The sequence below is a fragment of the Neovison vison genome, chromosome 3 (genome assembly GCF_020171115.1).
Source record: "Neovison vison isolate M4711 chromosome 3, ASM_NN_V1, whole genome shotgun sequence".
In the NCBI taxonomy this organism is placed as follows: Eukaryota; Metazoa; Chordata; class Mammalia; order Carnivora; family Mustelidae; genus Neogale; species Neogale vison.
In genome coordinates, this window is record NC_058093.1 from 17,014,023 (window position 1) to 17,041,298 (window position 27,276).

General features: G+C 37.9%; 1 protein-coding gene across 4 annotated transcripts in view; it reads left to right on the forward strand.

The window, feature by feature from the left end:
• The window catches only part of PARD3B (par-3 family cell polarity regulator beta), a 1,037,391-nt gene that overhangs the window by 807,450 nt on the left and 202,665 nt on the right, over positions 1 to 27,276 (forward strand). For all 4 annotated transcript variants that reach the window (XM_044241394.1, XM_044241395.1, XM_044241397.1 and 1 more), the window contains one exon: positions 20,368 to 20,475. In XM_044241394.1, the coding sequence (XP_044097329.1) occupies positions 20,368 to 20,475 (108 nt within the window). The remainder of the gene's footprint in view (positions 1 to 20,367; positions 20,476 to 27,276) is intronic.

Below are 27,276 nucleotides of genomic sequence, written 5' to 3' on the forward strand. Positions count from 1 at the left end.
AAACATTATTAGGTGAAATCTACATGTGCATGCTGAATTTGTAGGGGCGATTTTCAGATGTGTCCAAACTCTAGGACGGTGAAGTCTAATGCTATTTTTAAATTTATTTTTTTTTAATTTTTTTAAGCCAACAGAGTCTGATCTTAACAAGAGTATTAACAAAGAGAAGATAACAACGATGATCTTATATTGCTGTGTTAAAGTACAATTTCACAAACACCTTCCATATTATTCCCCGCCCTGCTTCATGTGTCAAATCATAGTCACTGGCAAAGAAAAAAAAATGGTAGCCTCAGACATGACTTAATTTAGCACATATTAAACTGATCCTTCATATTTGAATCCTTTCACTTTAGAAACAATTTTATATATGGACATTTATCTGCTTGTGGCATATGGTATGCCTAAAATTCAAAATTAAAATTTTGTCACAAGGACATCTGGTGTTAACATTTGCCTTTCCTCAGTCCTTAACAATGAAAATCCAGTTATCCTTCGTAGCTTTGTTAATTACAGACGGCCTAAATAGAACTTCCTCAAGGGATGGTGTTCAAAGTAAATAATAGCAAAGCTCTGGAAGGTCGGGAGGTACTGAATATGTATGCTTCACTGCATTTATTTAACCACTTACCCCCTCCCGTCTTACACGTTTCTGTTTCTCATCCTCACCACATCTCTGTACTCTTCCAGGTCTCATGTCAATGCCAGTGCTTACACTTGAGCTTCACTTGCTTTTCCTTCTAATCCAGTGAATTCCCAATTTTAAAAAAGCCAAGGGGGGAGTGGTATGTATTAGGAAGGCAGTTAAACACACGGACCTGTTTCTGGAAGCCTCAGAAATGCGTGGATGACTTCTCTGCTCCTGTAGAGGGGAGGTCTGCCCTTAGCGGTGGGGTAGGGGACCAGCAAGAGCTCCAACTCAAGTAAGAGACTTGACCAAAGCAGAAGAAAAGTAACTATGTGTTTCCTTCTTCAACTTTTCATCTTCATCCTTCACCTTTGGCTTTTCCTTCTTCTTGTTTTAAAACTTTTTATTTTGAAATAATTTTAGACTGAACAAAAAAGTTATCCCCCCAAAAAGTGTAATTCCCATAGACCTTTCATTTAACTCCCCATGTGTTACCATGATCCAAAGAACTGATGTAAGAAATTAGCATAGGTACAAAACATCAGACCTGGGGTACCTGGGTCAGCTCAGTCCATTTAGCGTCTGCCTTCAGCTCAGGTCATGATCCCAGAGTCCTGGGATCGAACCCCGAGTCAGGCTCTCTGCTCAGCAGGGAGTCTGCTTCTCCCTCTCCCTATGTCTGCCCCACCCACCCACCCCCTCTGCCGCCCCTGCCAACCCCGGTCAAATAATTAAATAAAATCTGGAAAAAAAGAAAAAAATAAAGCCTTCAAACCTATTTGAACATCACCAGTTTTCCCATTAATGCCCTTTTTCTGTTTCAAGATCCAACTAGCATCCCACGTTGCCTTAGTTATGGTGTCCCCTTAGTGTCCTCTCCTCTGTGCCAGTTCTTAGTTCTTAGCCTTTCCTTATCTTTCATGACCTTGGCCCCTTGAAGGGTATTTGTCAGCTATCTTGTAGAACATCCCTCCACTTGGGTTTGTCTGGTGATTGATCATGAGTAGATATTTGGCCAGAACGCTCCAGAAGGGCTGTGCCCTGCTCTGGGAGTCCATGATGGCAGTCTGTCCCATGACTGGTGAAGTTAATCTCGATTGTTTCATTAAAGTGATGTCTGCTGGATTTTTCCCCCTCTTTAATTAATACATACCTTGTGGGAGATGTCTGAGACTGTACAAATATCCTGCTTCTCGTCGTACTTCACCCACTGATTTTTGTTTTATCACTGCAGTTACTACCGTGGTTTCTAGAGGTCCTTTTCAGGTCACTCATCCCTCCCACACCCCTAATTGGAATTCTTCTCTAGTAAAGAGCTGTCCTTTCTCCCTTGACCATTAATTTTTTAGTCATTTATTTGTATCATTTTAGATTCACGGATATGTATTTTTTTGGTAAGTTACAATCCAATCCTATCATTGTTCTATTGCTCAAATTATTCCAACTTTGGCTTTTGGGGCTTTTTTCAGGATAACCCCTGTTCCCATTTGACTTACATTGTTTTGTTTGTTTGTTTTGTTTTGTTTTTTGAGAACTTTATTACTTTTTGGCACTGTGAGGTGCTCCGGGATCATTTCGTATTTTCCTTACCACAGTCAAGGAATCAAACACTTCTCCAAGGTGACCCGATTTCTTTTATTGCAGAATCATATTCAGAGGCCAAGAACTGGGTTCTAGGAGTGCTCACTGCTGGGTGTCATTGTTTCTAGAACTTCTCGGCAGACAGAACTTGGAAATACATGTGTATGTACTTTAACGCATGCATACACACACATATACAGAGTTCTGAATCTCAGATTTCAGACTTACTAAAAAAGCATGAGTTCATACTAGTACCCCTAGTTCCAATCCAGTATCACAGTGTTCATTGCGGACTTTCTCCTTTCCTTATTTGTAATTTCTTTTTCATTCAGCGAGAAAGCTAGCTTTCATTATTTACAATATATTTACTTATTTGTCTAACCCTAATACATACCTAATGTTTCCAAATTGCTAACCCATAACCTCGTAGAGACCAGAGTCTAGTATTTGTGTACAATTCTTTTTGACTTTACCCTTATTGTATCTAGTTTTCCAATGTTACTTAAATTCTTCCCCAAGCCTTTTAATGTGAGATATTGGTTCTTTGTAATATAATCAGGTTTGTTCTTAAAGTTGTCTTCCTATTTGGGGTTCCTCCCACGTGTGGATTGATTGTTGTTAACATACATATAATAAAATTTACTCTTTGTTATATACAGTTCCAGGGTCTTTTGATAGTGCAAAGAGCCACAGATCTACAGTCATGATACAGAACAGTTCCATGATCCCAAAACCACCCTGCCCCCGACTCCTGGCAATCCCTGGTCTGTTTTCTATCTCAGACAATAGCAGTGTTTTGGATCTGGCTCTTCCATTTAGCAAAGTGCATTTGAGATTCATCAATGTTGTGTGAGTACTATTCTATCATGTGGATATTGTACTCTATTCCTATGGCATGATTTGTGATCTTTGCCCATGAACCCAATGTTTACATTTGTAGAATTGTCCACCAGATTGATGCTTTTTGAGACCCTAAACTGTGACTTTTAAAGTATGCTTTTTGTCTTTTTCTTTTTTTTAAGCACAGAGTTTATTTCACTTTATCTTATTTACTATGGTTCTTTCCTATGATCATCAATCATTTTTACATTTTGAGGAGGGTTAGAGCCAATATTTAATTATTTTTGGTAAGATTGACAGGGAGAGTATGGATAATTGAAATCTTCACATAATCTACAAGCCTTATAATAGCTACTTCTTCTTCGTCCAACTACTTAAAGGTGGCAAAATTGACTCATTTTAAGTTTTATATCCTTTCCCTTCCTTTACTTATCCTCTGGTAGAAGCACTAATGAGTCCTCAGGTGACCATAAAAATGGAAAGACACAGAAAAGGGGGAAGCACAGGCTGTGGGTAATCTACAAGGAGATAAAAAGCCTCTGAGTCACTGGGAATTGATTGCACTCTAGTAAAGTAGATCTGATTCGGGATTATGTATCTTTGACGTATTTTAGATTTCCATTTAATGCTTGGCACCTGTTGATCCAGTGGTAGACTTGCAGTCTGTCCTAAAAGTCCACCTTAAAGAATACATTCCTACCCAGAAAATATCAGTTTCCTAGATCTATTATCTCTTTTGCTCTCCACGTGCATTTCACTACAAAGCACGGCATTAATGTGCGGCCCTGGGAGAATCTTAACTATCTAAAGCAGATATTTGTATATTACATCTATGGATAAGCATCCATGGATAGTCTTCTGGCACTCTGTGAACTTCTAGAGATTTTCTATATTCATTTAGGTGCATCTCCTGGAAGAGGGGACCCTCATTTGAGTCCGATTTTCAAAACCGCAAAGTAAACAAAATTAAGACCATCAATCAGAAAGATCATCTCCACAGCTCTTCTGACACTGATTGCCATGGTAACCTTGAAAACCCTCAGACCCTGACTCTTTCAGTCTGAGAGATCTTCATTCAGCCTCAAGAAGCGTTCACTAGACTCTAAATGTCTTTCTTTCTCCCCCCAAGATTTATTTATTTATTTGAGAGAGAGAAAGAGACAGTACCAGTGAGGGGAGGAGCAGAGAGAGGAGAATCCCCAAGCAGACTCCCCACTGAGCACAGAACCGGATGTGGAGCTCAGTCTCAGGACCCTGAGATCATGATCTGAGCTGAAATCAAGAGTCAGATGCTCAACTGACTGAGCCACCCAAGCACCGATAGATTATAAATTTCTTCAGAGAAAGTATCAACCCTTTTTCTTTCTGTGTCTCTAGGAACTAGCACAGAGCCTGATATAAAATAAGTATTTGATAACTACTTCCTGAATGAATTCAATATTTCAGGCTACTGATAGGACTTTTTGTATACACATATAAGGAATCTGATTTGTTGTGAGATATATAATTTAATTAGTTTGCAGGAATTCATAAAGATTTGTCATCTGTCAATTAGCTAGTAAATCACCAAGTACTAATAAATATATGTAGTATGTTTTTCTGTTACTTTTTACATTTGTATCATGTGTCTTCATTTCCTGAATCCTTGTGGCCTACATTGATGAGAAATGGTAATATATTTTCCCCTTTCTATTTCCCTCTGCCCAAGGGAGAGAAGGTTTGGCTAAATTTGAAAAGATCACTTCATAGTGTGAAATCATTAAAAAATATATTTTATTTTAGTTTTATGGACTTCAGATACAATATCTAAAACTATGTCATTATGCAGAATTTATTGTTCTAGTTCTCTTGGTCTATAAATTATTACAGAGGATTCTGAAAAAAAAAAAACATCGATAATTCATGTGTTTGGTATTCAAAACAATATACTTGGGCTGAGTTGTAGAAGCCAGGTGTGACCTTATCCTTAACAAAGTGGTCACCAACAATCCTCATCAATCGTAATCTTTCTTTTCAGTCAAATAATGGCACCATTTAAGGCAATCCATCCCAGTTTTGGTATGTCAGTTCTGACTTCTGTTTCAGCATTAGCTGAAGGCTGAGCTCATAGGCATGGTTCAGTGAATTATACTTATTTAAGGTCGCTACACCCATTAAAACGCAGATAAATAGATAGATAGATAGATAGATAGGCTGAGATAGGAACTTAGATATATCAGTGTTTGCAAATTGGGATTCCAGAAGCTGAATTTGGCTCACAGATACTGTATGTTTAGGCCACAGGCTATTACTTTAAAACAAAAACAAACAAACAAAAAAAGAGCCGATATTTAAAAATCAAGATATTTACACAGACTAAATTTACTAAATTTTTTTTCCACATTTTTAAAGCTGGTAGAAATCACTGGTTCATGCTTAAAACTTTCCCCATAAATCTCAAATGATTGCTTGAATTTAGGTTTAACTATACACTTTTTTTATTTTCTAAAAATTACTTTTAAAAAGCTAAGCTTGCAAATCTGCGGTATTACAAAATTTGGAACCATATTCTGTCTTTCACCTGTGAAAATGTTACTAGCAACCCACACATGTTCAACAAAACTGGCATTGAGCTGTTTTTCTGGAAAAAGTGATGGATTTATGGCACCCTGTCCGCACATTCTTGGCGAGAGCCCTTTTGACCACTGGCACGTATTTGTAAGACCGTCTGCATTGGGGGTAGAGCCTGTGGTTATGGAACAGGTCCAAGTTAACTGGCCCACACAGGGGAGCCAACCCATGACCTTGACCCCATTACCACAGTGTTCTAACCAATTGAGCTAAATAATTGAGTAATTGTTTCTCAGCAATCTGATCAAATCAGCTGGCATATATTAAGAGTCTGTCTGTGGACAGGGTGAGAATGTCAGTGAACAAGGGAGCTTAAGATAATGGGAAAGTTATCAAGTCCTCACATTGGTTGGCATGTTGTATTTGGCCAAGCAGTCACTAAATTGGACTTTGTCATTAGAGCTAATTGCATTTCTGGGCAATTGGAACTCACAGAAACACTAAACTTTTATTGAGTAAGTTCCTTTTTAAGGATTCAGAATTTGGGGTAAATAATTCATAACATATGTACAAACAATTGGGGCGCATAGGAAGATGGAAAGAACTTTGTACTGAACTGAGGAGTTCAGATCCCTGTTTGGTCTTGAGTACCCATGTGGCCTTAGGCAGGTCTCTTGGCTTTCTAAGTTTTGAATAGGACTGCATAATGTGATCCTAAAGAGTTTTCCAACCCTAAGAAACTTTCTAAAACTGTACAGTTTTTGAACCCATAAGAACACTTTGCATACAAATCCCTTTATAACTAAAAAATGCCGATGGAATGTTTTTCACAGATAATTAAACAATATTTCAAAAGGACTTATTGAGCAAACTTATGTTTTAAATATAGTGCTGATGGCCTTAAACCAATATATAATATACATATTTCACATAGAAATCCAATATAAATCCAATAAATAAATACATACATAAACCAAGTTTAATATATTGTATAATCAGTTCTTAGTGGCATTTTATATTACAGAGCATTTATGGATCACCTGGAAAATTTTTCTACCTTATCAAAAATTATTATTTTCAACACAACATATTAATAAATTGCTTTGTGGTTATTACTTATTAATCTTCTGATTTTAGGTCCATTAATGTAGCCTTTGTTTATTTATTTATTTTTAGAGGGAGGAGCAGAGGGAGAGAGAGAATCTCAAGCAGACTCCCCACCCAGAGCAGAGCTGACATGGGGCTCGATCTCACAACCCCGAGATCATAACCTGAGCCAAAATCAAGATCAGATGCTTAACTGACTGAGCCACCCAAGTGCCCCGGGCCCTTTTAGAACTACCTCTGTTCTCCCTAATTCAGTACATTTAGATTAAACATGTTAAGCTCAAGCTTACCAAATTCCTTACCAAACTGTGCATTTTTCTAGTTTTTCTTTCTCACTAATGCATTGAAGTATTATGTTTATAGAACTGAGGTAGTAGTTGGATTTCTTGTTCTTTTATCCAAACTGACTCTTCCATCCCTGGATTAACTGGATTCCTGAGTCTACAGAGCTCAGTAGATGGGTCGTAGAGAGTGTTAGGGTTGGTGTAAAATGAATGACAACAGCTTAGTCACACTTGAAATAATATATCGGCTTGAGTTTCCAAATAACCTTCCCAAATGAAAAACACAAGTACTGTGGGTTTCTACAGAATCAAATATGACTGCAATGTTTATAAAAAGGATTAGTTATTGGAAGTCACTTCAATATTAGGCAGCAAAGTTTAGAAATACCAAAACTGGGGAGACCAGAAGCATTAAATCCAAAGTCAAATACAGGTTCAGAGGCTCTGGGTGGACATCCCCAACCCCACCCATCATCCGATTGATGCTGCCAGTACACTGTGGCCCATGATGAGACACCTCTGCTATCTGAGTGAGCACAGAGCTGGGCAACAGTAAAGTTTCCAGTATCATTCCTTTTATATTATGGGATTCAAAATCGAGCTGATATTTAAAAATAGCTCCAGCTATAAGGAAACACCCTCAGGTTAATGTACTTGGTTGAATCATCTACATTTTTTTTAAAGATATGCTCACCAAGAACTCCATCTAGAATGTTCTACCCAGAGGCTCACACCTCTGATTCATTTAATTATGTACTTTATATGGTATGCATTTAATTACCTACACACAAATTTCCTAGCATTGGTTTCTTTTATCATCCTGTCAGAACAGTCAGAGCCATTTTGAACTATGGAATAGGACTAGGAATCTGCAGGGAATTATTCATCTGTGGTATTGAAGAAAGGAAAAATTAGCCATTGGTACAGGAAAGGGAGGAATAAGAAAATATACTTATATAGCAGAATAGTAGTTTCACAGTCTAGTGGACAAGCAAATAAGAGCCTGATGCTTTGGACAGACTATAAATCAATTTCTGATTTCTTTGGTCAAATTGTAAATCATCACTGTGCTATGCTACTAGACATCTCCAGGGGAAAGCATACTTTTATGATTGTGTATTACTAGTAATAGGTCTTTGTAAACTCCAAGTGATTAGAAAACCTTGTCAAAAACCAAGTTATTGCTGGTGATGTTGTTGTTGTTTAATCCTGGATAGATTTTCTGTAGGGATGTTATATTGTTGGAGAAAGGAATTATATCCATTTTATAAAACCAGGTCAAAATCCTATGGGAAATCTAGTCCTATGAAAAAAATTATTGTCTTTTGCCTGGTCCCCTCTGGATAAAGGAATGTCATTGACTGCTGGATGGGCCTTGAGTGACTGTCACTTTGGCCAAGTTCCTTCAGTATAAAGTGCTCCGGGACGCGGAGGGAACCTAGGATGTTCACCATGCAGTTCAATGGATAAGCAGCAACTCTGTCAAAAACAATAAATTATGCCTCATTTTGTAGTTGGCACCTTGTCTTATGTATGAGTCCCAAGATTTTAAATTCAAGAAGAGCTAAGGAAAGGAAGTTTTTGACATCTAAAGAATGAATGGAGACCCTTCCAGACAGCACAGGTTTGAAAAATTTCACGACTTGTGACTTTTGGGCCCTAGAAGAGTCAAAGTATTATGTAGACTTTCGCTTGAGACATTCAGTATAGATACATTTTTTTTTTCCCCTTCTCAGCCTGTTCATAGCTGAGAATCCATTCAGTTTTGTGGCCTCCTCTTCAGGGGCTTATTGAATAAGAAGGGATATTAGTTAACTTTAAATCTAACATAAAAATATTGAAATCTGATCCCTTGCCTTACAAACTAAGTTAAGGCTCAGATTTTTAAAATTGCCTCTTTTTCCAAAGGAAGTCTTTTATGAAAGAGCACAGATAGAGTTATCATTTGGAATTCTGTTAAGGACAGAACAAACTAATGACAAAGATGAGTAGTGTCACAAATCTGGAAGACAAGGCAACTAGCTCATGCCTATCTTTATTTGAAGCCTAAGATCAAAGAGGCCATAATTTTGAAACTCTGAAATTAAAGGGCTAAGTATGAGATAGGCATGATGTTTTTTATAGATGACATCTTGCAGATTAATCATCTTTAATGACAGCTTGGCGTTTGGAATTTCATTCTAGAATTCAGACTGGTATTTTTGAACAGGGTATTTGTACAACATGACAGAACTGGCCATCAGGAGATAGAATCCTAAGGTGACTCAGTGCCCCCTTTGGTGCTGGGATAGCCAAGTGTTCATTACCTTCACTAGGTGAGTAAGTGACTATCTATCCACTGTTTGGTCTTGCTGTGGCAGTAGACACCCAGAGCTGTGGCTAGCTTATCGCTACCACACCTATGTTAAGCTAGTTTGGTGACTTCTGTGCCCATAGGGACAGTAGATTCTACTTTGGGAGCTTTATGGGAGAATAGCATGTTTGTTATAGGGGACCAATGGGTCCTTCTAAGATAGAAACCATGAAGAAAAGAGACAAATGGTATATCCCTGAAATCTCTACCTCATCTTTAATTGTGTTCAGCAATACTTGTTGGATTTTTACCAAGTATCCATCACTAAGAATGAGAGTGGAGACCACTTGGACCAATTTATTTGGAACCTTAGCATCTACTAGATTTACAAAGTAAGTGCTCTGTAACCATTTGCTGAATGAATACATATATGCGTAAATGAGGGAAACAAGTAAAGAGTCTGTCTTGGGCCTTGAGGATTTCACATGTAAGCAAGAGTTAAATTAGTGCCCTACCCCAAATTCAGGCGCTAACATCAGCACAAGCCCTCCTCATCTCCGAACTCCTCTGTGAATCCACTCCCCTCCGCATCTTGGCTGAAGACGGATATGCTTATCCAAGTTAGTTTTGTTCAGTACAAATGTTACACACATCAAAAAAACATAAAATATGAGTTCTAGTGAATTGAGACGTCCCAGAAATTAACCCCCAGCAATTCTCCCTTATTCAAAATTGCTTTCTCTTCCGCAGAAAAAGAAGGGGAAAAAAGCCTAAAGTTAAGAGAGCTTCTCCCTTTTAAGAACTAGTTTCAAACTTAGTATCATTTATTAAGAATCAATATAATAATTCTTTTCTATTGTTTAAGGCTCTCTTACCAGCTCTATTATGCATTAATTATTTTGCTTCTTTTGTATTTGCACAATAAATGCTTGACAAAAAAAAAGCCACATAATTTAAGATTTTTATGGCACAATGGAAAAGTTTCCCACTCCCAGGAAAAAAAATTCTGTGATGTTCTCATTGTCTTTTCAGGGAACATTTTATATATTAAAAAGAAGAAGAGCATGAAATGAAAAAAAGAATAAAGCCCTAGTTGTACTTTCTGTGACATGCAGAAGGTTTAGAATATATAGAACATAAAAGAACGTTACATGAGCTACAGAGGGATAGAGCTGTGTGTTCTTAATTTTAAATTTCAGATAAATATGATTTCAGCTTTGATCCTACATGGACTAATTCTTTTGTCACTCAACTAATTAATTCAGTATGCTAGAGAAAAGATGCTAATTTGGGCATCAAAGAAGTGATAATTTTTTTTTGTTTAATCAGAGTTATAAAGATAACTTTTATTCCCATTAGGCTGGGTCTGGAGCTCAATCATTTTATTCTTGTTTAGTGCAAATGAAATTCTAGTGAAAATATGCCCTGTTTCTCTTAACTTCTGAAGATGGAACAGTAATATCCAGATTCCCTTTAAAATGGTCCTTTGCAAAGTCACTGTACCAAAAAGAAGAAAAGAAAAGATCAGCCATTTCTTAACATTGTCCTTTTGTTCTTTACACATAATGAGTTAGGCACCATCATCTGTTCTCTTGATAATGGACTTAATAGAACATATACATAAGCTAATTTGTGCTATTAGAATAGAAGTTGTACTTGACATTCTATTTAGAGACTAGAGACGAGGTCTCCAGTTTCCATAGAACTTTTAATTAACCCCCCCTGGATTTAATTTCACTGACATGAGTCAGTTTTTCCCTTCCCAGGCAGTTTGCTAAAATGACCCCACTTGCCAGTGAATGAATCTCAGAGCTGTTTCCTATGGAGGGACATTTCCTTCTGCAGGATGGATCTGTGGTCATTGACGAGTGAGCCCTGGCAGACTGAGCACGGGAAGGCCATGGGTGTGGGGGAGCCTCCCACAGTTGGTAGAGAAAAAGTTTACACATGGGGTGTGATTTGGTCTCAGAACACTCCCTTCCCAGGGCCCAGGTTTCCAGGACAAAGGAGGTCGAGAAAAGGGGAAAAGGGGGGAGCTGTGAGCACACAGATGAAAAATCTAGATTCCAGCCATGTGCTGTTTGAGTCAGCATGAGATTTTTAAGGACGGGCCATCAGCTGTCTGTGGCTCAAGCCACCTTCAGAGATGCTGAGAGATCCACTCAAAAGTAGTAACGATCAAAAGGAAGAAGCCACATACTCTGTCGCTTTGAAATAAGTAAACATTTAATAAAAAAGAAAAGCCTTTCTAACTATTAAGAAAACATAAAAATGCAAAAAGATCTATTTCTTTAATGCTCCTGTTAAATATATTTCCCAGAAATCATAAGCATTTAGTCTGAATCACTAAGACTCCTGCCTACAATGTCTTAAAGCCAGTGAGAATGTATGAAAGCAATTAATCAAAGTTCACTGTGCTCCTGAAGAGTATTTCTTCTTCTGGAAAGCAGAAGGATAGAATAACTTAAAACCCAGTATGGTCGTGACAGTTAATAAGCTTTTTATAGTCCCTGTGCGGATCTGAAAATCATACCTTATTAGTATCTTTATCTTTCTTGCTCACTCCTTCACGCTTATTTTCATTTAATTTTAATTTCTGGCCTCTTTTTCATATTTTTCCCCCTCTTTCTCCTAACAGAGTGCTGTTTTAATAATCTCTGAGTGGAGTTTTCATTTGCTACAGAAGTGCTCAGCAAAAGTATATGTCCAGGGGCTCCCAAATCCCTTAACTGATTCTTGCAAGTCAGTCTTCCAGATGCCCTTTTTACTTTGTTTGTTTGTTTGTTTGTTTGTTTGAAGATGGGTTATTTGTGATGTAACATTTTGCTTCACTTTGCTTTCTGGACCTTCTAAAATTATTTATAATATATTCAGTACTTCCAAATCTATTGTGTTTCCTAGCTCCTTAGTCTGGGAAAGCAAATTAGCTCAAGGATTCCCAGCAACTGAATTCAGAGCCAAAGAGCTGCTTAAGACTCTACCCAGCAGATGTTTTATCCACTTAGGCAGAAATCTTAGAATGTTATAGGACCTCCCTGCTTTTCAATCCTAAAAACAAATACCAACACATTTGAGATCTGAAGGTTCCCTGCTTTGGAATGAAGAGTCTCCATGACCACCAGTTTGGGAATCTCATCCTGGGAATGAACAACAGCCCAGAGGCAAGTAGCTGTTAAAGGGTAGGTAGGAATATTGGTCTCAATGGAAGTAGTAAAGATATCAGTGGGATTAAACATGTTTGTTGTTTTCATATAGCTTGTCTTCATCTTGGAAACATATAAACATACCCAAAATAAGTGTCCAAACAATATATCAGAAATTAACATTTTAATTAGAAATCATTTACAGAACCTCAACTGCTTGACCCACTTAGTTAACTAGAAAGATTCTTAATACTGAGTTTTTTTTCAGTTACTAAACCATCAACTCACACAGCCTCCCCTTGTGAACATATCCTATAAAGCAAAACCCTATTTCCCTTTGCATGCCATGGAGTGGCTTAAATTACAACCCTTCTGTTATGGAAAGCATACTGAGTTTGTAGCACTCCATCTCCCTCCTGAAAAATCACAGGCAGTAGCCTGGTAATCCTGTATACTGTGGAAGGCTAAAAATAAAGTAAAATATTTTTCTCAACATTAACAAAAAATACAAATCTGTTCATTATTCTATCAATAATATTAGCATAAAAATAGGCAATGCCCTAAGGTACCAAAAAATGGGGGAGACTCTGTAATTGGTCAATTTTCATTTAATTTTTATCAGATCCATTAACTCTCAAGTACAATGGGAGCCATCTCAGATAAACAAGTAAAGACCTTTGTGACATACATTTTAGAGAGAAGCAATAGCCAAAGTGCACAAAACCATATGAGATTCAATACATGGAAGTAGATTTCATCAGCATATGCATATGCTAATTCAGAACCCAACTTAGAATGCATCAGACAACAGAATCCTTTTATGGGTGAATTTCAAAATAAACTATGGAAAATATAGTCAAAGGTCTGTGAACTTCTCTGCCCCCATATTTTGCTTGAGCTATTTCAAAGTGTTTAATTTACAAAATGATAAGACAATATCATAGCTTATAAGTCAGCAAGCTACAGGGAGAATGAACCATTATCAAAGTCTAGAACATATTTTGACTGGAAATTGGTGCATTTTCTTTTTGTCGTTGTTTTTTGAAGTTGGTGCATGTTCATATCTGACATCATTCTGTAGATATTCAAGTGTAAAATTAATAATAACAGAATCTTGTAGTCTTTCCAAATGCATCATTTTTTATATTAATTTTTTAAAGATTTTATTTATCCACCTGACAGAGAGAAAGAGATCACAAGTAGGCAGAGAAAGAGGGGGAAGCAGGCTCCCCACTGAGCAGAGAGCCCAATGCAGGGCTCGATCCCAGGACCCTGGGATCATGACCTGAGCCAAAGGCAGAGGCTCAACCCACTGAGCCACCCAGGCGCCCCTCCAAATGCATCCTTGACAACCAAAGATACTTCCAGATTGCAAAAGGAAGAAATACACTCTTTCACATTTGCAGCTCTCCTTGGATTCATAGCTCACCACTAATTTGAAACCAGAGTGTTAGAACTTTTTCCTTGCTGGACTTTTCAGTCCTCATAAACCACTCAAGATTGCTTTTATACAGCGTGTGCACTAAATGGAAGATGAGCAAATGCTAACAGCTGCATTAACAGCCTAGAGAGATCTAGGAGGAAAACCATAGACAGGCAGTACTTAGCAGAATGAAGAAGTGAATTAAATGAGAGACTAGACATGAACAGAGGCAGGATGGAGCGATACATGTTGTTGGAGTTGGATCATTTGTCGAGGGCCGTGAGAATCTGGGAAAGATCTGAAAGTCATCTTTACCTAGAAAACTCAAGGAAAGAAATAGAAACAGAAGAAAAACAAATAGAATTTGCTAAGAAATTCGGGGATTATTACTAAGAATTATACCAAAATCTTTATCATTTGGAAAACAATAAGATGCTGGGAGCATGTTTAGGTAATTATATTGAGGAGTTAGGTATTTACTTAACAATTGTTGGTGTAAACAGTTACATTCCATGTGAATAATACATGTGAAGTGTCATGGCAGCTCAGGAAATGAATGAATTATTGAATGAATGAATGAATGAATGAACCATTATTAAATTCTACTTCCCCAGATGGCCTTTAAGGACCTGCCGACCTAGTAAAAATTGCAACCAAAGAGGTCTGGTTTTGGTGTTTTTTTCTGTATAACCCTTTCTGAGATTCTTTCCAATCTTGTGTAGTGTATTCCTTTTGATTTCTCAATTTGTACCAAGAAGTCCCATTTTATGGATAGAATCCATTTCTCTTACACATGTTGCATCCTGTTGCCTAATAAACGAGTTACGTGGGAACTCCTCCAGTGTCCATTCATCAACTCTCTAAGTGAACTCGTTTCCACTTCTAGCTGCTGCTTTTCTTGAGTCTCTTCCTATCTAAGGTCAGTCTCTCTGGAGGTTCTGTATATCCCTGTCCTCTTCTCTTCTCAAGAACTTTGTTCTCCTATATGAGTGTTCAAAACATTATTCACAATAGCCAAAAGGTGAGCATAGCCCAAAAAAATCCATCAACAGATGGATGGATAAACAAATATGGTATGTATGTACAAGGGAATGTTATTCAGCCTTAAGAAAAAGAAATTCTAACATGTGCTATAGCATAGATGAAGCTTGAAGACATGATGCTAAGTGAAATAAGCCAGAGTAGATCCCTGGTAAATATTTTTTAAACAAATGTATGTAAGGAAGAAGAAAGAAGGACAGAAAGAAATCTGGTTTTCCATAAAGCTGTTTCATGTAGCCTCTCTGTAGAAATGAACAGGGACAGGTGTTTTGAGCAAACTTATAATTCATGAAAATCTAAATTTACATAAAGGGTATGTTGAAAGGTGATTTTTCCACTTTACAAAAAGATCCATCATAAGAGTCTTTAAACAGGCTTCCCAGGTACATGGAAAGTAAGATTTTGTTGATTCAAACCATATGTTTGCACTGAATTCTTTAGGAAAATATCTTTTATATAAAGCAAGGTTGACCTACGAGCAATTTCCTCAAGGCACCTAGCCCAGAACAGCCAACTCTCAAATTTCCTAGGTAATAGATAATGGGAGGCCTGGAATGCAGGGGATATTTGAGACCCTAGAATGCAAAGCAGTAATTTCAGCCATTTAGAGTTCTTATGACTTTTCTCACAAAAATAACTAATGGAGAGATGAATCAATGTATTTGAACCTTCCCCAAGTCCTCTTTCTGTATGTCCGTGAGAGTAAGAAAGGCTGGGAAGTGACCCCCAAACAGACTGACGTGGGAAGGAGAACAAGGCGTACACAGTTCACCTAATTGATGCTTTTCTCCCAACTCGCCCCACCCTCCCACCACTGCTGCTACTACCACTGATAATTAAGTTGTCTGATTGCAAAATTGGAAAAAAGAATTCCGTGTGTTAATAAATAAAGGCAATTAACTTCTCTGGGTCTCAATTTCCTCATCTTAACAATGTGGGAGTCCTTTTGAAGATTATTGTTTTATAATTCTGTTCTTGAACCTACCCAAACTTTACAAAATAAGGTAAGTTATGACTGTTCTCTCTGTCTAATGAAATAAATTTCACAGCTATTTCTGCCTTCCTTCTTGGAAACTTTAATAAATGATCATGACGTTTAAATCAAAACATTTATATTGTTTGTGGAATTGGTTGATTTGACTATTACTGATGGTTCTTGCTAAGGAGAAAATGCTTTGCAGAATTTACTTACAACTAACCTTTGTCAGACATATTCCTCTGTGATGAAAACACAATAAGCTGTTTTTGAACTGCAGCACAAGTGAAGTATTTTAGCAGCAGAAAGAAAAAACAATTCATTGGTTGTGGTAATAAAGATGAGGGTAGACTCAGGTATAGGTTAGTTTTGCCCTTCAAAAACAAGACTTCTTTCATCTTAGAAAATCCAAACCTTCAAATTTAGAAGAAATAATTGGGGGCATAGAAGAAAAACATGCTTAATATCTATGGAATTTTTGGCAACACTTTTGCCCTCATCAACTTTCTGAAGCATTATTCTATCCTCACTTCCCAGAATTTTGATTTTTTTGGCCCAATTTTGCTCTATCTGGCTGTATATGACATTTTGAGGGAAAAAGTATTTCTTTAAGTGGTGTACAAAGATATTAATGTCTCACATAAAGAAATTTAGACTCTTCTACATGTGCCTGAAAAGCCAAAGAATGTACACAGGAAAACACACATTATTTATATGTCTCCTGCTTTGTAGGTTAAAGAGAGATCTTGACTGTGTCAACAAATCTGAATTATATTTTGAAGTTAGTGATCTTTTATTTTGTCAGTATTTTTTCTCTTTCCTAGTCTATAAATGACAGTAGGTCATTTCTTCCATGGGAAAGAAGAATAGATTAGGAAAGAGAAGGGAGACTGGGGGTGGGGGAGGCTGAGGATGATGAAGTGAAAATTCATAGCTGATTTACCAAAATCCCCAAATTAAACTGGATACAGCCAAAGAACTGCCGTAGAAGCAAAGGCAGATGGCCAGATGGCAATGGGAAGGAAAGAGAAAGTTCATGAGCAAAGATTTGCTCATTGAAATTGTAAACTGAAAAGTTTACAGCAGAATCAAGACTGGGAGGGGCTTCTGAGGAAAGCAGGAGGGGCTTCTGCTAACAACAGAAATATGGGTATTAACAATGAGGTCTCCCATGTGGGATACCTAGGGCTGCCACATGACCAACAACCTCTGCTTTGGACTGACGCACAATCCTAAAAGAACAAGTATTAATTCATCTTTATGAAATCTGAAGGAAACGGGAGTTTCAAGTTTATGGGTGAGGGCTTCATGGGAGGAGATTCGGACTCACTGTGTATGGGGGTGGGGATGGGGGGTTCGGGATGGGCATGTCTGAGCATGTCTAGGGTTCTCGGGTTGGATAGATGGATGAATACATAGATAGATAGATACATGGATAGTTGCAGAGGTAAAATGACCAAGCTAAAGATAGACACACGTAAGCAAACCCAGAAGTAAAATTTGCAGCTGTTTAATAAGAAACAAAGGACAAATGGGGTTTCCATAGTTTGACAAGAATCTTTAACTTAAGAATATGCATAAATGAGTAACTTTTCCCTGGTTATTAACAGAGCATCAAGTTACTTTCCTTTTTCATGTGTGTTGATGCCAAGACCGTAGGGGATTGCTTCTGAAGAAAATATCTGTGAGAGAAAATGCCTGTTATTTGAGAATGTGTCCTAGTAATAACCACAGCTTTATTATTATTATTATTATTTCAAATATGCAGTTTTATTTTCCTAACAGTACTAAAGAAACACAATGCTCTTTTGAAGTATCATAATTGCAGGGAGCCCTAGTGCATTCTTGGTCCTAATGCAAATGGGTGCAGCCAATATGGAAAACAGCATGGAGGCTCTTCACAAAATTTAAAAATGGAACTACATTCAGATGGCCAACAGACACATAAAAAGATGCTCAGCATCACTGATCGTCAGGGAAATACAAGTCAAAACCACAATGTAGTATCATCTCATGCCTGTTGAATGGCTAAAATCAACAACACAAGAAACAACAGGTATTGGCAAGGACATGGAGAGGAAGGAACCATGTGCACCATGGAGAATGCAAACTGGTGTAGCCACTGTGGAAAAAAGTACACAGGCTCCCCAAAAAGTTAAAAATAGAACTACTACCCTAAGATCCAACAATTGCACTACTGGATATTTACCAAAAAAAACACAAAAATACTAATTCAAAGGGATACGTGCACCCTGATGTTTATAGCAGCATTATCTATAATGGCCAAATTATGGAGAAAACCCAAGTGTCTATCGACTGATGAATGGATAAAAAAGATGTCACACACACACACACACACACACACAATATGGAATAGTCTTCAGCCATAAAAAAAGAATGAAATCTTGCCATTTGCAATGATACAGATAGAGCTAGAGAGTATCATGCTGAGGAAATAAGTCAGAGAAAGACAAGTACTATGTGATTGCACTCATGTGTGGAATTTAAGAAACAAAACAAACACAGAGAAAAGAAAAAGGGGAAGGCATCCTAAGAAACAGACTCTTAACTATAGAGAACAAACTGATGGTTACCAGAGGGGAGGTCGGGGGGGTGGGGTGTGGAATGGGTGTAATAGGTGGCGGGGGTTAAGGAGCGCACTTGCTGTGAGGAACCCTGGGTGATGTGTGGAAGTGCTGAATCACTAAATTCCACCCCTGAAAGTAATCTTACACTGTATGTTAACTAACTGGAATTTAATAAAAACTTTAAAAAAAAAATGGAACTACCCTATGATCCAGCAATTCTACTTCTGGGTATACATCCCAAAGAAATTGAGCTCAGGATCCCACCCAGGGATCTCTGCTCCCATGCTCATCGCAGCAGTACTTACAATAGCCAAGATACGGAAACATTTTTTTTTTCTTCTTTTTTCTTCCAAATATTTCCTCTTTAATTCTTTTTTTTTTTTTTTAAATTTTCAGCGTAACAGTATTCATTGTTTTTGCACCACACCCAGCACTCCATGCCAGCCGTGCCCTCTCTAATACCCACCACCTGGCTCCCCCGACCCTCCCCCCTCTCCCCTTCAAACCCTCAGATTGTTTTTCAGAGTCCATAGTCTCTCATGGTTCACCTCCCCTTCCAATTTCCCTCAACTCCCTTCTCCTCGCCATCTCCCCATGTCCTCCATGTTATTCGTTATGCTCCACAAGTAAGTGAAACCATATGATAATGGACTCTCTCTACTTGACTTATTTGATATGGAAACATTTTAATTGTCCATCCATAGATGAATGGATTAAGAAGATGCAGTGTGTGTGTGTATACATATATATATATATGCACAGACATATACACATATATATGTATATATGCACAGACACATACACATATATATGTATATATGCACAGACATATATACATATACACTGTGGAATCTGAAAAAGACAAACTCAGAGAAACAGTAGAGTGGTGATTACCAAGGTTTGGGGAGAGGGGAAATTGAGGAGATTTGGGTCAAAGGGTAAAAACTTCCAGTTATAAGATTAACAAGTTTGGGATCTAATGTACAGCATGGTGATCATAGCTAATAAAAATGTATCCTTTATTTGAGTGTTACTGAGAATCGATCTGAAATGCTCTCACCACAAAAAAGAAATAGTGACTATGTGATAGGATGGAAGTCATAGCTATTATGGTGGGAATCATTTTACAACTTAGAAATGTATCAAATCCATAGTTGTACACATTACACTTACATAAGGTTACTTGCCCATCATATCTGAGTAAAGCTGGAGGAAAAAAATAATGTATCATAATGGCCACTGTGCCCAATTAGCTACAAATATGCCAGGCACCCAGGAGTGCTGAGAGCACAGGAACCCAAAGCTGATTTAGGAGGATGGGGCTACCTGCGGGAGTGGGTGTGGTGTGAAGGACACAGGGCACTATAGGAGACAACCCAATTTCTAATCTCATTCCTTCCCTGAACTTGCTGGGTGATCAAGGCCCAAAGTCTCTTGTGCAGAATGGTGTGGCAAGCTAGATGTTTGGCGAGGTCCCTTGAAGCACCATCATTATCAAGTCCTGTGAGCTCAGCTTCAAACTTCAATGCCACTTGCAGCTCCAGAGGGCTGTTTAGGAGTTCGGTCAGTTTTTAGTTAGGCATGAATGATGACCTTTCAGTTCTTTCATTTCTAGTGAACCAGTGGTTTGAGATTTTTACTCTTCAACCACATGACTTTGTGCACGCTGCACAATCTATACCGCAGTGGAAAGATGGAAGGAAAGAAGGAAGCGAGGAAAAGGAGGGGAATTTAGTGACTATTATTTTTGCCCTTTCAGTCTCTTATTTTACTCCCATTTTATGCAAAATGATCTTGTACCCCTTAGAATAAAGACCTTCGGGTTGATGAGTTCAGTTCATAAATATTTTCAATTCACCCCCGAAAGAGCATGGCGATTGTTAACAGCCGTCTCCTCCTTCACGTGTTTCTAGATTCGGAAAGAAGAAAGATGACAGGGGTGGCAAGGCTGAGCAGAAGGGCTCTCTGAAGCATGGAGGCCTGAGGGGAGAAGAGCTGGAAAAAATGAAAGAACGTGAAAGGTGAGCAGAAATGCTGAGCTCCTTATTTTGTTTGGGTCCATGACCTGTGCTTAATTGGGTTGTTGCATCCATCAACTGGACAAATTTTAATAGAGTTTGATACAGAAGGAAAGGTACCTGATGTAAAAAGGAACCTGCCTTTCTAGGGAATTTTTATTATATTTGGAAAGAAATTAGCTTTAGATTTTTATTATATCAGCACTTATAATTCCAAAATATACTACTCCAGTTTTGACTCTATCAGTGTATATTTTCCCTATGGTTTAAATGATGAGTTTTTTTTTTTTTAAACAAAAAGGTCATTTTGATATTGATGTTTAGAACTATCAAATTTCCCATAGTCTGTTCCTAATTTCTGTCAAGCTGTTGTATGCCTTCTTAATTTTATTCTGCTAAATCCATTTGGGGGGTGTAATTTGAGAAGTACATGTCCTTCATTTTTAAAAAAACCAGTGTCTTTTATTAGCCTATCAGCAAGTTGCAGAGTGTGTCGCCCATCTGTTAAAGGGCTGGTTTCGTTTACTGAAATAATGACAGTTTGCAAGGGCTGAATTCTCCTGTTTGAGGAGCTCCGTGTTCCATTTGGACAAGAGGCCCTTCACTTATCTTTGAGGTTAACTCTGGCACTTATTCCAGGTCGTCGTGTAAATGTCTGGTTTTGAAACATGTAATTGAATATTCATTTTTCTCCTGAAAGTTCTTCACCTTCACAATGAAATGGAACTTGGAGAAAGACTGAGATTGTGACAAAACTAGCATATAATTTTAAGTACTTGATTCTGACTTTACCATTCATGAAGTCACATTTGTCCAACTTGTCTCTTGCTCATTAGTGACAATAGTCCTTGTAGTTTTTAGACTCCATTCTTGCACTCATTTTAATACTCTAGTAATGTGTACTAAGAAAATCATACTCATTCACCCTGTTTTCTAGAAAAGAACAGGCTGAGTATCTACTGTTAAACTTTGATTCCTGTCTTGCAGTCTTTTCTGATCCAGAAGGCTGACTTTATCCATAGCAAGGCAAGAAACCCTATTTAGTTCTTTCTCCCTTTAAAGAGGTTGGTAAGCATTCAGTTCTAGGGTCAGAGGAGCAGTTAGAAGGAAATCAAGGGATTGATATTGTTGACTATTCATCTGACAGAGCTGCCTCAGAAACAGGGAAGATGATTCTCCAACATAGCCCATGATTCAGTAATCCTGTAATGTCAAATATAATTCAGGCGAAGATTTTAATGCATATATTGGCAAACACATCAATGTGCTGAGTCCACATTATAGATCCTGCTCCCCTGACTTCACTTACAGAGGTACCACATCCTTGCCTTGTCTTCAGGAACCTGGGCTGTTTGCTAGAAGGCAGACTTCATGTTTTTTTGTAGCTCACTACTTGCTTGGGGTTGGGAGACTTTACTCTTAGTAGCTAGGGAACTGTGGGCCTGCTAGAAAATTGATAACCCATAAAATAAGGTGGGTTGTCTTTAAGCAAGAGTTCATTTCCTTTCTGGTGTTGCCTTAAGGAAGCAGGTGCCTGAGGGAGTTTTGTTCTTAAAAGCAGGGCTGTAAATTCACCTCAGCTGTCTGTATAGGCATCAGGTCCAATTTTCTTAAAATATGTCTGGTCCGCATATTGAAAGAACTGCACTATTAGCCTCCACTTAGGCCACTTCCCACACATGAACACATAAAACACATCTGAGATGGGTCTCTCAGAGACAACAGTGTCTCAATCATGTGAGAGGGGAAGAAACTGGAGGAGTTGATTTTATGGTTGGGTGCTATAGAATTAATGACCAAGAGCATTTCAGCAGCTCACGAGTGGAGGGCCACAGAGGGTAGAGGTGGAGGCTCAACATTTGGCATTCCTCTCAACCCTAGAGTCCTATTTCTTAACTCTCCATCATCTGTAGGAAACCAACTCACAACTCAGGGAGTGTATTGCTCAGCTTCAAACTTCAATGCCACTGAATGCTCAGGAAGAACTCAGGGAGTGTATTGCTCTTCGTGATGTGGCCATGGAAAAAAATAGAATAAAATAAGAAACAGTTATAAATTATCAGCTTGTGAGAAGAATTTGGGGAGCTGGTTGTTAAACCACTGGTAGCTTGACATTGGTCATGGTGGGAGTATTTACACCATAGAAATTGGCAAATGCAACAAGTTGGGTTTGTTTTTGAAAAAAACAGTTAATCAACATACCACGGAGGGTTTACACCAACTCTATTTAGTGTATAATCAGGAAGAAATGATCTAAAATTTAAAGGCTAAATAAGAAAGATTCATCCAAATCATCCAGACCACCAGAATCAAAATGAGTCGCGTGGAGAGCCTGTTAAAAATAAAAAACCTTGAGTCCCACAACAGATTTGCAGAATCAGAATTTTGCGATTTGGAGCCCAGAAATCTGTATTTAATAGGCAAGCCCAATATAATTCTTCAGTATCCTAAAGTCTAAGAACCTTTGACCTGAAGAAGATTTGGTTAGAATATTTAACTATGAAAAATGACCCACAGATTTTTTTTTCCCAAGAGGTTTGGATAAGCCAGTCTAAAAATACTGTCATTTTTCTCATGTGCCTTTTCTGAAGCATCCTACCTTACTGGCATACTTTTTTGCCAACAAGAGAAAAACCCTTGCCAGTGCTTACTCATCTGAAAGAATTTGGACTGCTTACCCAGTACCACCCAAGAACACAAAACTTAGGAACACAGTAACTTCATTATGAAAATTTTGGAGACATAAAAAACATAAAGAAGACTAACATGATCATGCATAATTCCATAACAATTATTAATATTCTTATGATCTTTTTACTATGTATATATTTTCTTTGAAACTTAATACCCATGCTGCATATATAATGTCTCATTTTTTCCCGTGACATTATATCATGAGCATTTCCCATTGTCAAAAATGTTTTGAAAATATGCCATTTAGATGGCTGTCTAATATTCTGTGACATCAATATACCATTATTTATTTATCGTCTATTGTCAAACATTTGGTCTGTTTCCATTTTTCACTCTTCCAAATAATACTTTGATGAGCATCCAGATATAAAAGTCCTTATGGATGATTTCTTAAATCATATAGTTCCTTTTGCAAGGTTCAATTCCTTGTAACTATTTTACCCAAGGATTAATTTATTTTTATTTTTATTTTTTTTTTTAAAGATTTTATTTTATTTATTTGAGAGAGAGAGACAGTGAGAGAGAATGAGCGAGGAGAAGGTCAGAGAGCGAAGCAGACTCCCCATGGAGCTGGGAGCCTGATGTGGGACTCGATCCCGGGACTCCAGGATCACACCCTGAGCCGAAGGCAGTCGTCCAACCAACTGCGCCACCCAGGCGTCCCTACCCAAGGATTAATTTAAACTCAACTCTAAATTTTAGAATTATATAATCCCTCTTCGTTCCTCTCATTATCTGTTGTATGATTTCCTTATCTCATTTTAATGTACCTACATATTTAATTCTAGGTAAGGAATTATTTTGGTGCTGTATATGAATAACCTGTTCATGGCTATAGATATGAAAAGGTAAAAAGAGGTAGACTGAATCATAAGATTAAATTGGAGGAATTTGGAGTCTAGAACAGTGGTTCTCAGGGAGGGACAATTTTGCTCCCAAAGAAACATTTGGCTGTATCTGGAGACATCTTTGGTTGTCACAACTTTGAAGGAGGAATGGGCATGGGAAAGGAATGGCCAGGTGCTAGGTAGAGGCCAGGAATGCAGCGACACCATCTACAATGCACAAGACAGTCCTAGCCCCTGATAATGAGTCATCTCGCTCAAACCATCAATAGTGTGTAGGCTGAAAGACTCCTGTTCTAACCTCTGGACTTCACCACAAGTAAGGGTACTCTCCTGGACGTGAGAAGCCCCTTGTCTCATGATATCTTGTGGACAACACAGAGAAATGTATATCAGATGGCGTAGCTCTAGAAGGATTATTGGTTATTCAAGAAACTGTACCCAAAGCTTGCTAATGAATAGTCCATCAATATAAACTTGCAAGAAAAAAGGTTTTCTTCAAAATGTGTTTTTAACTCGGGCCTGCTGAGCACAGAGTGCTGTTGATCAGATTGTGAATGCCAAAAAGCTACAGGGGTTGATAATGTGTTGATGACAGAATCATCTGGAACAATGGACTGAATCAAACATAAAGAAACTTAATGGGAATAAACGTCAAGTCTTGATTTTAGGTCCAAAACTGAACTGTACAAACACAGGATGTGGAAGGTTTGACTTAATACCAAATATATGAAAAAATTGCCTGATGGTTTTAGTTGAGGGTATGTTTAGCATGAGTCAACATGAGGATGTGTCTGCCAAAAACTTAATCCAGTCCTAGGCTACATTACTGGAAATTCATGTGCAAAATGAAGGAAGAAACAAAAATTTCTGCTTCACACTACTCAGATCATGCTTGGAATATCCATTGCCTCTCTCACATACACAGAACAGCAGCCACTAAATCATGTCTTCTGAAAAATGTTGAAGGACCTGGAAATGCATAGTCTGCAGAGGTAAGATTTAGTCGGTTTCACATGATCAAAGAACTTTCACATAAAAGAGGAATCAAATGCATTTTATACCATCTATTCTCTCTCACTTTCTCTCTTAACTCATTTATTTTCTTGAAGATGCTAATGGGGAGTCATTTTAAGAGAGGTAGTCTTCAGCTTCATAGAAGGGAAAACATTCTAACAATTAAAGTTTCATTAGAGTGAGTTTGTTGAGACTGAAAAATGTCTAATAAGAAGCTGATGATTACAGTGAGAAAGGATTAGTGGATCAGGAAAGTATTGGACTAGATCAGAATTTCATCGCCTTCAGTCACTGATATATTACCTTCATTGTCTTACTTATATTTATATATATACTTATATATATATAATATATATATATATTTATATATTCAGGTAGGTAAAATATTATATAGATGCAAAGCCACATAAGTTAGTGGAATTATCTACATTTACCCACATACCACGTAAAATCGTGTTGTGTGTCCTTAGTGCTCCATTTGTTCTTAGGTGATCTCTGTGATTTTTCCCAGATGTCAAGGTCTAAGAAATAAATATATTCAAGTATAGAAACATTTACATTGACCTGCTTGGAGAGGCCTTTCTTGAACTTGCCATAGCATTGGTTCATGGCAGTGTATGCACTATTCTTATCTGGGTGAAGAAGCCCAAATTTCTTGCTCAAAATTGCATGCAAGGCTTTTCTTAATCTCATATTTGATTTCCTGAGCTGAGCATGTGTCCTCTCCTGACACAAGTCAAACAGCCCATTGCAGGAAAGCCCTGTTTTAAATAAACTCATCATTTTGTTCATGCTTCAGTGAGATTGGCCATAATAAAGTGTTAGTTCCAAATGCCTATATCTATTGCTAGAAGGATGAATCCAATATTATATTCAAAGATTATTTCCCCTAGAATTTTTTAATCAAGCTAAATTAAATTAACATTTTCCAAACATTCTGATTATATAAATTAGTATGGTGAGCTGAAAGCAAGAGATTGTCTTAACAAATCAGCAAACGTATTTTTGCTGTTTAATTCTAAGACTCTAGCTCACGTGCGTAACCGTCTCCAAAGTGTGAAGTTAACCAGATTCTTGTACCTACGAAGAACCGAAGTGTGTGCCTGTTGTACTCCTATCGTTAATACCTTCTCAGAAGTCAGGTGGAGATTGGTTAAAGAAAAATACGTGTCCCCCTCATTTATTTAGGGCAGTTGTCCTGGGGGAAACGTCTCCATGGACACCAGAAGGCTGTCTGCCATAAAAGTCCGGTATTACTGACCCTGAAATGAAATTTTGCTACACGACACTTCTTCCTAAAACGGCGGTGGGTGGGTGTGGTTCAGTGACACCCCAGTTTGTGCCTTAAGATCTCGTTTTACTCTTAACGCCATGCCAGAGTTTATTCTGCAATGGAGCTCATTTGCAGCGTGAATGAAACGTTTTTGTAGATCTTATTAGAAACTTAGCAGGATAAAGGAGGAGATGAGGGGCAAAGAGGCAGCTTCGCCAGCTACATGATTGAAAAGCATGAAAACATATGGCTCTTGTTTTCGACCACTGGACGGCGCAGGATGCCGAAGTGAGAGTGGGGCTGAGATTTAGGCAAGCTGATCGGTTTCAGCGTCTCACTTGAGGGTTCTTCCTTTTCTTTGCTTCAGGAAGCCTTCCAAGAGCGGCAGAGGCTTCTCCCTTGCCTTATCAGCCGAGCTGCTTGCGGCCTGTTCCCTTAGTTTAAATCAATACATGTGTTTTTGATATTTGGCAAACCAAGATTTAATTATGCAGCTGCAAGTTCCCCACATAAACGAAATTCATCTTAGAGAAATAAAAACATTCAGAAACCATTTATAGTTTCAGAATACAAGTGGGTGAAAATCTATTCCCAACCTCTCAGCATTTTATTTAATTATGGGAGATTTTTTTGTTCCTGGAAATTGAAATGAAAACCAGAATAAGGCTAGAGTTTGTCCAGCATGTGTTCATCCTGAGAAATGAAGATGCTTACTGTAGCCTAAGAAGGGAAAGGGGAGTAGGTTCCGAATTAATATTTTAGCCGTACCCTACGTGAATAGGGCATTCCCAAAGACATAGATCAACAAATGAATTGATGGGATTGTCATTATCATATCCTAAAAAGAGTGCATATTTTATTAAGGAACCAGAAGGTTGTTTTCTTTAATTTGCCAAGAGACTCTCTATAATTAATTATTTACTGAACTTAAACTTTGGCACTATTTAAACTGTTGAAAACACCCATGTTTTGGCA